This window comes from Phyllopteryx taeniolatus, chromosome 3, assembly GCF_024500385.1.
Source record: "Phyllopteryx taeniolatus isolate TA_2022b chromosome 3, UOR_Ptae_1.2, whole genome shotgun sequence".
In the NCBI taxonomy this organism is placed as follows: domain Eukaryota; kingdom Metazoa; phylum Chordata; class Actinopteri; order Syngnathiformes; family Syngnathidae; genus Phyllopteryx; species Phyllopteryx taeniolatus.
In genome coordinates this window covers 22,002,987-22,017,954 of record NC_084504.1, presented here as the reverse complement: position 1 = coordinate 22,017,954, position 14,968 = coordinate 22,002,987, and the positions used below count along the sequence as shown (strand labels likewise).

General features: G+C 42.6%; 1 protein-coding gene across 1 annotated transcript in view; it reads left to right on the top strand.

The window, feature by feature from the left end:
• kcnip3b (Kv channel interacting protein 3b, calsenilin) overlaps positions 1-14,968 on the top strand; it is a 48,930-nt gene that overhangs the window by 5,064 nt on the left and 28,898 nt on the right. The window contains exon 2 of the mRNA XM_061767619.1: positions 7,151-7,260. Within this exon, the coding sequence (XP_061623603.1) occupies positions 7,246-7,260 (15 nt within the window). The 5' untranslated portion in view covers positions 7,151-7,245. The remainder of the gene's footprint in view (positions 1-7,150; positions 7,261-14,968) is intronic.

Genomic DNA, 14,968 nt, shown 5'->3' with positions numbered 1-14,968 from the left:
AGTATGCCAAAATATCTCCACAAAGATGTGTACGACTCATTGACAGTTGTAGAAAACGCTTGGTTTCAGTTGTTGCTGCTGAGGAAGGGCCAACCAGGTATTAGGTTTAGGGAGTCATTACTCTTTCCCACAAGGCCAGGTAACTCAATAGTTTTTTTCCCTTAATAATGAAATCACCATTTAAAAACAGCATTATAAGTTCACTTGGGTTATATTGGTCTGATATTTACATTTCTTTGATGATCTTAAACATTAAAGTGGGGAAACTGTGCAAAAATAGAATTTGAGAAGGGGGCCAATACTTTTTCATGGCACTGTATATGATCATTATGTGTCCTTCTTTATTATTTCAAAGCAGTGTATTCGTCTTATGTTGTGCACCCATACAGTATGTAACCGGCGTACTAAAAAAAAAAAAAAAATAATTTAACATATTTTGCTTTGATTTGTAAAGGAGTAAGAAGAAAAGTTTTGAAATTATTCATGTTCCCATGGAATCGTGGAAAAGTGTGATGCCTCTCGCCTGTACTATAGATGCAGGATGAATGGATATTTCCAATGGGATGTATTCTGGTTTGAATAGTGTTTGACTTTTAAGCTTGTCCTTTAACAGTGTGTTCACTGTTAAATTACTTATTGAGAGCGACGAGTGAGCACATTTCAAGACTCATCAGTCACATGACAAGAAGACCGAGCTTCTTTTGGAACAGCGTCAGTGGGTTTGGGTGGGTCCACCATCCCGTTTCTCTAGACCTGTGACACTCTCTTACATAAGCCCACAGAGCTGTGGCTTCATGGATTATTGATGCTCAACGGCACATGGCGGCGGCACACACATCCCGCACACACACACACGTTAAAATATTCCAGGTGTCAGGCTATAAGGGGATTCCCTTCCCTTCATCACCCCCCGACAGCCTCGCTTTGATTCTACCCAGCATGCCTCACAGCAGGCACGTGTGTATTTGTCACTGTGCGCAATGTCATCCCCGTCAGCATTGGCATAATAATGACATGTCCTCTTTGTCCCTGCTTTCTATCACGGTTGTTTCGTACAGAAAGAGTAGACCTGTCACAGGAGACCAGGATGAAGGGTGTCGATGTGCAAGAATCTCCTAAAACTTAATTTGTACATTAGGAACAAAAAGTCAATAGTTAATTGTGTTTTTACTTACATAAGATACTGTACTTTAAGTGTGTGATTCTAGCACCTCAATTCTAGAAAAGAGCCACCCACATAATTTCATATTTTTGGAATTTGGAATTTTTTTGTCAACTATTTTGCCTTTTTACACCACCACTAGTATCTCACACTTTCTGTACGGATTTTGCATGTTCTTTCCCTCGCCTCTTGCGCAAAGTCAGCTGGGATAGGCTCCAGCTCACCCGTGACTTTAATGAGGACAAGCGCTACAAAAAATGAGGACTGGATGGATGAACACCACCTTAGTGGCTTTAACATAAAAGAATCAACATCAGAAAGTACGACATTCACCATTTAAAGTTGAACTAAACTCATTGTCGTGTTTTGTTTCTAAATACGTTATACATGTTTGAAGGTAAGTGCTGAAAACATGCAAAGACTGAGAACAATATAGGGATGACTTGTTGAGATATAGCTGAAAATTGCTTTTTATCATCTCAGTAGGCCTGATTTTTTGGGGGGGCGTGGCCCCGTGATGTCAGCAGGCTAGGGCGTATACTTTCTAGCATGAGGCCCTCCCCCATGTTGCCCCTTTTCCATTGGAGATTGCAAAAATCCTCCAAGGGGACCGGTGCGCATTGTGCTACTGTGGCCGCTTATGGTTCACCCCAGCGGCCACAGAAGCGTTGTTCCGCTGAATTTCAAAGGATGGAAAATTGTCCCGTCGGCACGGCTGATGGTCATTATACCGGCTCAGAGGCTGCTTCTCTGCAGCCCGTGAGAGCGTGTGCAATGTACGTTGCTGGGAATTCTCCTCTCTCCGCTTAGGAGCCATGAGAGAGAGAACGCACGTCTTTGATTGACAGCTGAAAGTTCCGGGGAGGTGGGGTTTTGAGAGCATTTAGCGACACGCCTACAAGCTGAAAGAGTGTCTCAATTCCTGACCATTTAGAAGCCTGATTTCACATATTTGCCTTTTTTCTTTTTTTTTAATTCGTTCATTCATCGTCTGACTTGTTAACAAGACTCTTTTCTGTGATGTGTCAAATTTACAATTTCTATTTGGTTCTACTTTAAGAGTGGCAGCTATTTTACATAGAGTGCCTCAATCTTCAGTCTTCAGGCACCATTCAAGCTAGAAACAAACCGCCAATGGCCACATTGTCAACATATTGTTAAATTCTCTCGCGTTATAAAACTTTATGAAGGCGTACTTTTAACAAAGCACATGTACTGGCGCTTGTCATATTAGTACAGGTGTACCTAATATTGTGACCACTGAGTGTAATTGTCCCTCTGTGTCCGGGGATACCACAGTTTGCTCCTTAGCAACTGTTTCCACGGCTACAAAGTTGACCCCCCACCCACCCCCCCGCACCCCGAACCTACCTCTATAATAAGTCGCGGGTGCCCCTTTGCTTCATTTGCCTTAAGCCTATGATCATGTGTAACATAGTTTAATGTTATAGTATCATGCTTTTATTAGGTGCTAATTCTGATTAGTATGATATCACTGTGTCTTCTCACGGTGTGTGCAAGTCACAGTCATTCCTTATACTTTCTCCTTGTATTGATTCATTCATCAATGAATCATTGTCATACTGTATATGTGAAGCAGCTCCATAAAGAGGGAACAGATACAGTAAAGGATGCTTGGGTACATCTAGACATGCAATGCAAGCCTCGGAGCAACACAAAGATCTATTTATATCCCTCCTAAAAATAGACAATCTTCTCCATAGAAACATGAAATCCTTCTCAGGGACAAATTATTCTCTAGCTGCTGCAGTAGATGTGTGATCATGCATGTGTGTCTTCTTTTTATTATTTTTATACATGTAAATAAATGTGTGTTGTGCTAATTCTTCCGAAAGTGGGAGCAAATGAGCATCATTACAGGTGTGAGCTGCTTTGTTGGGGAATCTCCGCTCTGACGCTCAGCAGGAAGCAGGCAGGATTTGACAGTCCTTCCACCGTCATCATCACATGCGCGCGCACACGCACACATGCTACTATACGAGGGAGTTGTCTTAATGTGGAGAGGAAAAACATGGAGTTCTTCCATTGGACACTTCGGAAAAGATTGTGGTGTATGCAGCTTACTCTACATTTTGACTGCTATTTTTAGAATTTTCAACCCTCTCATGTTGCTAAATAAGCCAAAATACAGTGGTGCCTTGAGATACGAGTTTAATTCATTCCATGACCACACTTGTAACACAAAACACGCATATTGAAATGAATGCAAATGCCATTAATCTGCCCCAGCCTCTCCCAAAAACACATATTTTGTAACAGTACTCTATAATATTGTACTTAATAATAGATACATAATAGATAATTTAAAAAACGTAATAAAAGCAGGTATGACATAATTAAATAGAATGTAAAGAATTAAACGGGTTGTGCATTATCATTAATTCATTGCGGCTCCTTTTGGTGTGCACGTCTTGGCCGTGGGGGCGCAGTATGATACAGTCACGCAGGAACAACCGAAGAAGAGTTTCACAACTACTGTAAGTTACCTAATGATAAATGCAGTAATATTTGTCTTTTTTCACATAGGAAATAGAAAATATGCCTGTCAGTATTGTTACATTGCATGTCTACATGTGTCGCTACATCGTTAATGTTCAAATATTCGCCACATGGATGCTATCCGTTAGCCCGACTATGGCGCATCTCATGTGTTAGCCTTAAGCTAGCGGACTTAAAGGCAATGTTATGTGGTTTGTTATAAATCAATTCTTTTTGTTTGATGTTTAGTTTGACAGTAAACCTCAACTGGGAGTGGCAACAAACAGCTTGCTCACGATCTGCCAAACTGCTGCTTGTTGTCAAGTGAGTTGGGGTGCGTTCACTGCACCACACAGTACTCGTATCTCAACTTTTCACACGCAAGTCAAAGCAAAAAAATCGGCCCGATGACCGCTCGTCTCGCAAAAACCTTGTAAGTCAGGTATTAGAAACAGCTTTTAGTATGGTGCAGTGCTGTTCTGCACTACTGCACACCACCATGATAACATAACGTAATGTAATCAAAACGTAGCATTACAATCCTTGTAAAAAGCAGAATATTTGACATAGCTTATGCATTTAGTCTTGATAGATCCTGGAAGTTGTACCTGATGAATTGTCTCGTAAGTACATCCTCATGTCCTCCTTTGTCATTTCAGTGTTTGCATAAGGTGGATTTTTATATAAAAAAAATAGCTGTGTGTGTGTGTGTGTGTGTGTGTGTGTGTGTGTGTTTTCCTTTTGGGAAAAGCAGCGTGCATGTTTTAGACAAAGTCACTGAGGCATAGATAAACCAAAAATCCCACAGACACAGAGATGAAGATAAGAGACACAAGGACGAACATGTTGACGAGGCAAAAAGACAGAAAACCTGAAATCTTGCAAAAGGCGTTTCAAAGATAACGTTCTGGAGAGAGTAGAAAATTTGTCCGTGTACAGAATGCTGTGGTCAGAACAAAACAAGAGACAAATTACATGGAAAATGTTTATCTTTTAACAGTCATGTAGTGTAATGTTTGCTGTATAGCAGTATATCGTGCACTGATGTGACTATTTCAGCAGAAAACACGTAGATTAGTACTGAAAATCAAAGTGGTCCAAATCAACAAAATCTCTTATGACGACACTATTTTATTTTTATTTTTTTTACTTAAATCAGCGAGGCAAAATAGCAAGCAGTATATCATCTTTTTCTTCTTAATGAGTGCATCAAGGTGTCGCAGCAAGCAGAATGTACTGTCTTGAACAAAGACGCTTATTTCAGTCACAGCAACATAAGAAATAAATATAAAGTGATTTTGTGATGCCTTCACAGACTTTTTTCTTTGTCCTTTGATTTTTTTTTCAAATTTGGGTCTAATGTCTTTGTCAACTCAAGAGTTTCTGCTTGCAAACTCAAACTCAACAAAGTCAGAAGCAGAATCAAAAACACACATGGAATTTGTCTCCGGTAGTTGGAGCCGCTCTAATACGACAACAGACACCCATTTGACAGAAAATACTTTTGAGACATAAACACATAAAAACACAGTACGGAGAGTCACGGAGCAATGAAAGGTTACCGGTAATGTGGTAATGCCGATACGATACTTTTTTTTTTTTTTTGGACAATTGTGCAAATGATGCAACGACTAATAGCACGATAATCTGGTACAGTGATTATTGTTCAAATGGCGCAGACTTCAAGAAATTCAAGCAGTTTAAAGTGACGAGTAGTGCGATAATCTGGAACAGTGTCAATTGTACAAATGGTGCAGATACTTCTCAATCACATGAGTGGCCAGTATTAGTCAACAAAAGATATGCAAATAGTGCAGTGGTGAGACTACTACACTGAGTGCATGAATAATGTATAATTGGCCCGACAGAGATGTCACAACAATCTCAAGACAAAATTGGTAGCATGTTCCAATGGAATTGTAAGTTAAATGTTTAAGAAGTTAATGGCAAGAGGAAAGAAGCTCTTGCAATGTCTGCTAGTTTTAGTATTTTACTCTATTTCGGTATTCATCACCGCTTTTGAAACTGGTGTGAATATATGCCGTTATACCCAGTGTGCAGGACTTTATATTTATATTCATGGCTAAGCAGCATAAATGATTATATATTCAGGAAAACCTCATTAATATCCATATCTGAGCATCCTTCCAACCTCGCTGTTCATTTTCTGACAAAAATAACATCACTTAAACTGTTGCTGCGCGATCATCGAGAGCTTTTGCGGCTAATGGGACGCCGTTTTATTTTGACAGATGGCATTTCCTCATTGATCCTGCAGGCTATTTACATATCTCGGCTGTTCATTAGTCAATCGATGGGATGTGTGAAGAGACTTGACCCGGCTTGATTACTACTTTGCATCTTAGCCAAGGTCGCTTAAATGGATTCAGTCCCTCATTGAGTACCGAAAAAACCTCCAGCAGAGCTTTAATTGCATTTCTGTACCTATTGCTCTTATGGCAATCACATACTGTAATCTAATGCGACACACTTTTCACACACACACATTCATGCACACAGGCTAAGGGCCTATCTCTCTTTGACATGCTGAAATTGGCTGCAGTGATCACAGAAGAGAGAACAGATTTAAAACAAAATGTAAGGTGCTGCATTCAAGCGCTGCTGTGCAATCGGCTTTTTGAACACTGCTGAACACCCGCTTTCATCTATTTGAACGGAAATTGGAACATTGATTGCATCACAGGTCTTTGAAGTACGCCTTAGATGAAAATGAACTGCTGTTTTAAAGAAGTTTATTATTCTCGTCAGTTGCACATTATTGCACTATACAGTAGCAGCCTATAGGTGCACCTGCACAATCTGATAACTTCCAAAACAAGAATGGTGCTTCGAAAAAGGTAAAAACTTTTGAGGGACATGTATTGCTATTATTTTAACACTACATATATATATATATATATATATATATATATATATATATATATATATATAGCTAGCGGCAATTCCCAAGCATAACCGCTGATGTAAATGTAGGCGCTCAAGTTATTATACTGTATATTGGGGTGGGGTGGGGATTTATGCCTGAGCTGAGGTGGGCCCGTTTTACCAACGCCCCAAAAAATCAGGGCAACAGAAATGCTGAGAAACTGTTTAACGCTATAGCGCCACAATTCAGTAGTTGTCATTCAACCTTTTCAATTATCAATCACCTTAAAATGTGATTAATGTATTTAGACGTAACACTTTACATTTTACAAGGTCTAAATAGGATAAGGGTTGCTGTTAAACGTGTATAGGTGTGCTGTGCATTGTGTGTCCAATGCAATGTGGTGATGCGTGGCTGCGCGAAACCTTTCCAGGTGATCTTTTAGAGCTTTGCACATTACAACTGCAGCCCGCCTGTTGACTCCATATTTCCACATCATTAGGCTCCCACTGATGAAAATCCACACATGCACTCTCTCGGTCATCATCATCTCTCTCTCTCTCTCTCTCTCTCTCTCTCTCTCTCTCTCTCTCTCTCCGTAGATGTGTGTGTTGCATTCCTTTGCATCCACTCTGTTGGCTCTTCAGTCGGAGGTTGAGGGGCGCTCAGAGAGGACACGCAAGCAGGAGCACCCCGAATGAGCATCATGCAGGTAAGAAAGAGGAGATTAAACATCTTTATTAACGTTGGAGAGAAATCAAAAGTTCAGCTTTATTTTCCTGTAGGAGACAAGTTAAAAAGAGATCATCCACTCAAGCTGCTTGTTGCCGCCACTGTTCGACTTGCTGTTGTTTTGAAGTGCTCCTTTTGAGCGTTCTTAAGCATTTGATTCTTGTGAGGTGAAGTTATATAATTGAACGGCTGATGATGAGCCGCTTAGCTTCGCTGCGCTGTTGCCGCTTCTGCACTCAATCCATGCAGACGCTTTTCCAGCAAGTGTCACTTGGCATCGTCGTCTCCCATGCTTCACACTCCTCCTCCTTCTCTTTGTTCTTCACTTTCCTCTCTCCTCGTTGAGTTTGACTTGGAAATCTATAAACAGCAGATTGTGTAGTCCTGAGTGAGGGTAGCGCTGGCGCAGAGCGTAAATCAGCAGTCATAAGACAGCGAATTGAAAGCCCCACAAAGTGACTTTCAACACCTTTGCAAGGGGAATTGCTCATTAAAGCTGCCGGGAATGCTGCGTCTGTGCTCCGGGGCTTCACACAGTGATCTGCTGACATTGGACACACGCCACTGATAAAACATCAATTCTATTTTCAGTCTTGTCTGTCATGTCGGCGATGCTCGGTTGTGGGAAGGAGAGCGGGTTGGTGAGGATTAGCTTTTCCAGTAATTGATGATCATCAAGTGGCGAGATAGATGAGCTGTCTTATGCACTTTCGCCACTGTGTCGGTCATGAGGCTGTAGACCATTGAATTTCTTATCAGTTCATGTGTCTCGATGAATTCAAGTCATTGCTGCCCACTTTGTGGACATTGTTACCGTGACCCAGTCAAAAGCCTTGTTAAGTCCAACACCAGATGTTCCTTTTAAAGTGGACATCATTATGAAAAGTAGACTTTTAATTGCTTGTATACAAATCGGCCATTCATTTTCCATACCGCTTATCCTAGCTCGGGTCGCGCGTGAGATGGAGCCTATACCAGCTGACTTTGGGCGAAAGGTGGGGTACACCCAAGACTGGTCACCAGCCAATCGCAGGGCACATATAGATGAACAGCCACTCACACTCACATTCACACCGAAGAATTTGAACCAGTGTGTGATAGGGGTTGCACGACTAACGATTTTTTGTAGTAGACACTAAAGTGATCAAAGTCGACTCAACGACGATTAGGCGATGTTGTCATCGATATTTCTTCAGTACAGTACTGCAGTCTCCAACCTTTTTTGTGCCAGGACCGGTTTCACGTGAAGATACTGTATATGTTAATGGACCGGCATAAAAACAAATGATTAAAAGTGGAACTCACTATTCCTCTGAATGTAGTTGTAATTAGTGTGGTTGTTTCGATACCAAACAGCTGGCTGTACTGCTACAAGTGTCGTGACACGGAGAGTGTCGTGTATGTTGTATAATCCAACTTTTATGCTAAATCAAGTTCTTGTAAGATGGAGCTTCACTTTGCCCTCATTTCTTGCTGCCAGTCCCATGGTCCCGCTGGTATGAATCTTTTAAGACTAGCGGCAATCGGATTGCCGAAGCTAGTCATGCGAGGCTAACCACTATGCTCATCTTGTTTTCATACTGTCCGACTCGCACAGATGTATGAGGACTTCACCTTGTTGGCCGGGCATTTTGCTGTCCTACAGAGCGTTATAGACGGGTGGATTATCTTTCGCCCGCAGATGGGCGAGTCAAAAGTCCTCTGTAAATTGGACGATCGGAAGACATGAGATGCCAAAATCACGTGACTACTCGATCATTTGTAATCAATTCTAAAATGTTTCAATAGTGACAGCCCTACCAGGGTCCAATATTGCTCTCATCAAACCTTTGTGAACTGTACAAGCAACGTTAACATTCCTGACGATCATACAAGTTTAGAAAGAAGTTAATCACTCTTAACAGAAAAATTGTGAATATGATTCTTAGCCATTACTTCATGTAAAAAGAAGAAAACCACCGTGCACCGGGCACTCCGGGCACTCCGGTTTCCTCCCACATCCCAAAAACATGCATGGTAGATTAATTGAAGACTCTAAATTGCCCGTAGGTGTGAATGTGAGTGCGAATGGTTGTTTCTTTCTGTGTGCCCTGCGATTGGCTGGCAACCGGTTCAGGGTGTACCCCGCCTCCTGCCCGATGATAGCTGGGATAGGCTCCAGCACGCCCGAGACCCTTGTGCTGATAAAGCGGCTCAGAAAATGGATGGATGAATGCTTTTGGCAGAAGCTTTTAGTTTTTAGTTTTGTCATTGTTATTAACATTTTCATCTTATGCTTTAGCTGTGGTTGTTCTTCTTGATGGAGTTTTGCACCACATTTTCCTTTTTTCAAATTTAAGTTCAGAGCATCGACTGTACTTTTTGGCTCTCGGGGTGCAAATCCAATTACAAATGTGCATTTGTCAATTCAAATACAAATTCGGCAAACATATTTGTTGACAAAAGTCATACATAGATAATGTTCAGTTTTGATTGACACTCCCAGATATATTTGTTATTGTGGTTGTAGTTCACAGTGACAGCAAACCATTGTCCTCTATTTAATTTTGCCCTGAAAGATAACCAAAGCCAAGCATGAGTTCATCTTTTTGCATCCGCATTTTGTGTGTGTCCGTGTCCCTGTGTGTATGTGTGTGTGTGTGCGTGCGCGTGAGAGCCTGATGAAACTCCATTCTCTGAGCCAAAGAGGCAGAATGTTCTCCAGAAATGAATAAAACAAGTCAACGAACTGTGCTGCTGCCAGATATTTAAAATGAAAGAAGAAGCTGACAACGACAGTGCTTTTCATGTCTTCCCATGTCGGTAACCACAAAGTGCACTATCACTCGCAATTATTGCGCCCACCGCAGAACCACTTTGAAAACTTTCTGGCTTGTTTGTTGTTTTAAGATGAAAGCAGAATGAAAGTGTAAATTTACATGATGATAAAGTAAAATGTTGATGGAATTATGTATTCAGTTTTCATGTAAAGGTTGAGAGAGGCACATTCTCTTAGCGTTGATTTTTTTTAAAAAGCAGCTCTAGTATGAGATTATGGACAAATAAAATAACAGGAATTATTCCAATGATGATGTTAGAGTCAGATTTACAAAGTTATAATTCAAACAGGATGCTGTATTTGCCATTAAATTAGCTGCCAATCATTAAAACCTTGGTTTGAAAGGAGCAGGTTACTTTCTGACTTGCTGTTTAAAGTAGGTCTTTTAGCTCCAGTGTTGGTCTTCCTTTATTAACTAGATCCCATTTTGATTAGTAGTCCAGTTTTAAGAATTTTTTAAGGTGAAATATAATATCCTCCATGTTTGGCTTTAACATTCATGTGTAACCTATGTGCCCTCGCTATAAGGAGAGTAGGCCGTCACGTTGCACATCACACAATGTCTGATCAAACCATCTGTTCAATAGGTGGCGTGATTCGTAAGGTTAGACTCATTGAATTTTTTAACAGGCCTGGTAACCGAATCTAGGCTTGGCCATCAAACCCCTGTGTCACATGTTCAACGCCATCAGACAGGATGCTGAGCAGCTATTTTTCAACGGAAATTCCATTGTCTTTATTGTCAGTCTTTCGCGGTTTGGCACGCACAAGAGGAAACAAATGAAACTGACGTAGTACTGAAAGTGTGTTATTGACCCGCAAGTAAAGAAAGTACGGCGAGATGAAATAACGGCAGCTGTACAAATGTTCATCTCCAATCAATGAATACACTGATGGTCATACACGTCGCGGTTACGAGCTGTCGATGCGGTCCAAACAAGACGAGTGACAACCCTCTGTGACACGATGCGATGTGCATGCACATAGGGGCAGATAATTGAAACGTGGCTACTCTATTGCCCCCAAGGCCCCCGGAGAGGATTCATTCTGTCTCCACATGAGGGCTCACACATCAATATAGTATCCTTTCTCTCACACGCAAACACACACACACACAGCTTGTCCTCCATATGGACAGAGCTTTCCTCCTCCCTCTCTGATTCACACTGACAGTCACACTGACTGAGAGCGCAAGCTGTCCGCACACAAATAGTATCAGCTCGCCGCCATCAACATGCGCTCCCAGTTTGCTCCCTTTTATACAGCAGCAATACATCTACTTACTAAATACTGGACATAACATTGGGTTACACTCAAGCTATCAAATGAAAGCCAATACAAGCATCATCAGACCCTCCGTTTCCAATTTTGCATCACAGCAAAATATAACATAATAATAGATTTAAAATGACAAAAGTTGATTGCCCCTGAGGTCATACTATTCAGAATTTGATATATCCGTCCATCCATTTTCTGTACCGCTTTATCCTTACAAGGGTCGCGGGCGGGCGTGCTGGAGCCTATCCCAGCTATCTTCAGGCAAGAGGCGGGGTACACCCTGTACTGGTCGCCAGCTAATCTTCTTTTCCTTTCGGCTTGTCCCGTTAGGGGTCGCCACAGCGCGTCATCCTTTTCCATGAGAGCCTATCTCCTGCGTCCTCCTCTCGAACACCAACTGCCATCATGTCTTCCCTCACGACATCCATCAACCTTCTCTTTGGTCTTCCTCTAGCTCTCTTGCCTGGCAGCTCCATCCTCATCATCCTTCTACCAATATACTCACTCTCTCTCCTCTGGACGTGTCCAAACCATTGAAGTCTGCTCTCTCTAACTTTGTCTCCAAAACATCGAACCTTGGCTGTCCCTCTGATGAGCTCATTTCTAATTTTATCCAACCTGGTCACTCCGAGAGCGAACCTCAACATCTTCATTTCCGCCACCTCCAGCTCTGCTTCCTGTTTTCTCTTCAGTGCCACTGTCTCTAATCCATACAACATGGCTGGCCTCACCACTGTTTTATAAACTTTGCCCTTCATCCTAGCAGAGACTCTTCTGTCACATAACACACCTGACACCTTCCTCCACCCGTTCCAACCTGCTTGGACCCGTTTCTTCACTTCCTGACCACACTCACCATTGCTCTGGACGGTTGACCCCAAGTATTTAAAGTCCTCTACCTTTGCCATCTCTTCTCCCTGTAGCCTCATTCTTCCCCCACCACCCCTCTCATTCATGCACATATATTCTGTTTTACTTCGGCTAATCTTCATTCCTCTTCTTTCCAGTGCATGCCTCCATCTTTCTAACTGTTCCTCCAGCTGCTCCCTGCTTTCACTGCAGATCACAATGTCATCTGCAAACATCATGGTCCACGGGGATTCCAGTCTAACCTCATCTGTCAGCCTATCCATCACCACTGCAAAAAGGAAGGGGCTCAGGGCTGATCCCTGATGCAGTCCCACGTCCACCTTAAATTCTTCTGTCACACCTACAGCACACCTCACCGCTGTTCTGCTGCCCTCGTACATGTCCTGTATTATTCTAACATACTTCTCTGCCACTCCAGACTTCCGCATGCAGTACCACAGTTCCTCTCTGGGTACTCTGTCAAAGGCTTTCTCGAGATCAACAAAGACACAATGTAGCTCCTTCTGACCTTCTCTGTACTTTTCCATCAACATCCTCAAGGCAAATAATGCATCTGTGGTACTCTTTCTAGGCATGAAACCATACTGTTGCTCGCAAATACTCACTTCTGTCCTGAGTCTAGCCTCCACTACTCTTTCCCATAACTTCATTGTGTGGCTCATCAACTTTATTCCTCTATAGTTGCCACAGCTCTGCACATCACCTTTGTTCTTAAAAATGGGCACCAGTACACTTTTCCTCCATTCCTCAGGCATCTTCTCACGCACTAGAATTCTATTGAACAAGCTGGTCAAAAACTCCACAGCCACCTCTCCTAGATGCTTCCATACCTCCACAGGAATGTCATCAGGACCAACTGCCTTTCCATTTTTCATTCTCTTTAATGCCTTTCTAACTTCCCCCTTACTAATCATTGCCACTTCATGGTCCACCACACTTGCCTCTTCTACTCTCCCTTCTCTATCATTTTCCTCATTCATCAACTCCTCGAAGTATTCTTTCCATCTACCTAGCACACTGCTGGCACCAGTCAACATATTTCCATCTCTATCCTTAATCACCCTAACCTGCTGCACATCCTTCCCATCTCTATCCCTCTGTCTGGCCAGCCTGTATAGATCCTTTTCTCCTTCTTTAGTGTCCAACCTGCCATACATGTCATCATATGCCTCTTGTTTTGCCTTTGCCACCTCTACCTTTGCCCTGTGTCGCATCTCAATGTATTCCTTTCGCCTCTCCTCGGTCCTCTCAGTGTCCCACTTCTTCTTAGCTAACCGTTTTCCTTGTATGATTTCCTGTACTGTGAGGTTCCACCACCAAGTCTCCTTCTCTCCTTTCCTGCCAGAAGACACACCAAGTACTCTCCTGCCTGCTTCTCTGATCACCTTGGCTGCAGTGGTCCAGTCTTCTGGAAGCTCTTCCCGTCCACCGAGAGCCTGTATCACCTCTTCCCGAAAAGCTGCACAACACTCGTCCTGTCTCAGCTTCCACCACATGGTTCTCTTCTCTGCCTTTGTCTTCCTAATTTTCCTCCCCACCACCAGAGTCATCTTACACACCACCATCCTATGCTGTCTAGCCACACTCTCCCCTACCACTACCTTACAGTTGGTAACCTCCTTCAGATTACATCGTCTGCACAAGATGTAATCCACCTGTGTGCTTCTACCTCCGCTCTTGTAGGTCACCCTATGTTCGTGCCTCTTCTGGAAAAAAGTGTTCACTACAGCCATTTGCATCCTTGTCGCAAAGTCTACCACCATCTGTCCCTCCAAGTTCCTTTCCTGGATACCGTACTTACCCATCACTTCTTCATCACCCTTATTACCTTCACCAACATGTCCATTACAATCCGTACCAATTACGACTCTCTCTCTGTCTGGGATGCTCAGAACTACATCATCTAGCTCCTTCCAGAATTTCTCTTTCACCTCTAGGTCACATCCTACCTGTGGGGCATAGCCACTAATCACATTACACATAACACCCTCAATTTCAAATTTTAGCCTCATCACTCGATCTGATACTCTTTTCACCTCCAAGACATTCTTAGCCAACTCTTCTTTTAAAATAACCCCGACTCCATTTCTCTTCCCATCTACACCCTGGTAAAATAATTTAAACCCTGCCCCTAAACTTCTAGCCTTACTGCCTTTCCACCTGGTCTCCTGGACACACAATATATCAACCTTTCTCCTAATCATCATGTCAACCAACTCCCGAGATTTTCCTGTCATAGTCCCAACATTCAAAGTCCCCACATTCAGTTCTAGGCTCTGTGTTTTCCTCTTCTCTTTCTGCCGAAGAACCCGCTTTCCACCTCTTCTTCTTCTTCTTCTTCTTTGACTTCGACCCACAGTAGCTGAATTTCCAACAGCGCCCTGCAGGTTGACGGCGCCGGTGGCGGACGTTGTTAACCCGGGCCACGACCGATCCGGTATGGAACTCTTTGGATGAACGCTCATATTTGTTTGGCAAGGTTTTAAGCCGGATGCCCTTCCTGACGCAACCCTCTGCATTTATCCGGGCTTGGGACCGGCCTACAGTTTGCACTGACTTGTGCCCCCCATAGGGCTGCATTGTCGCCAGCTAATCGCAGGGCATATATAAACAATTTACAATAACATAACACAAGATGTCAGAATTTGGCTCAAGACTGCAACGCTCAATAGATTTCAGTTAAGTGAGCTTTTTCTTTGTTTTTGTTTTTTTTCTATACGTA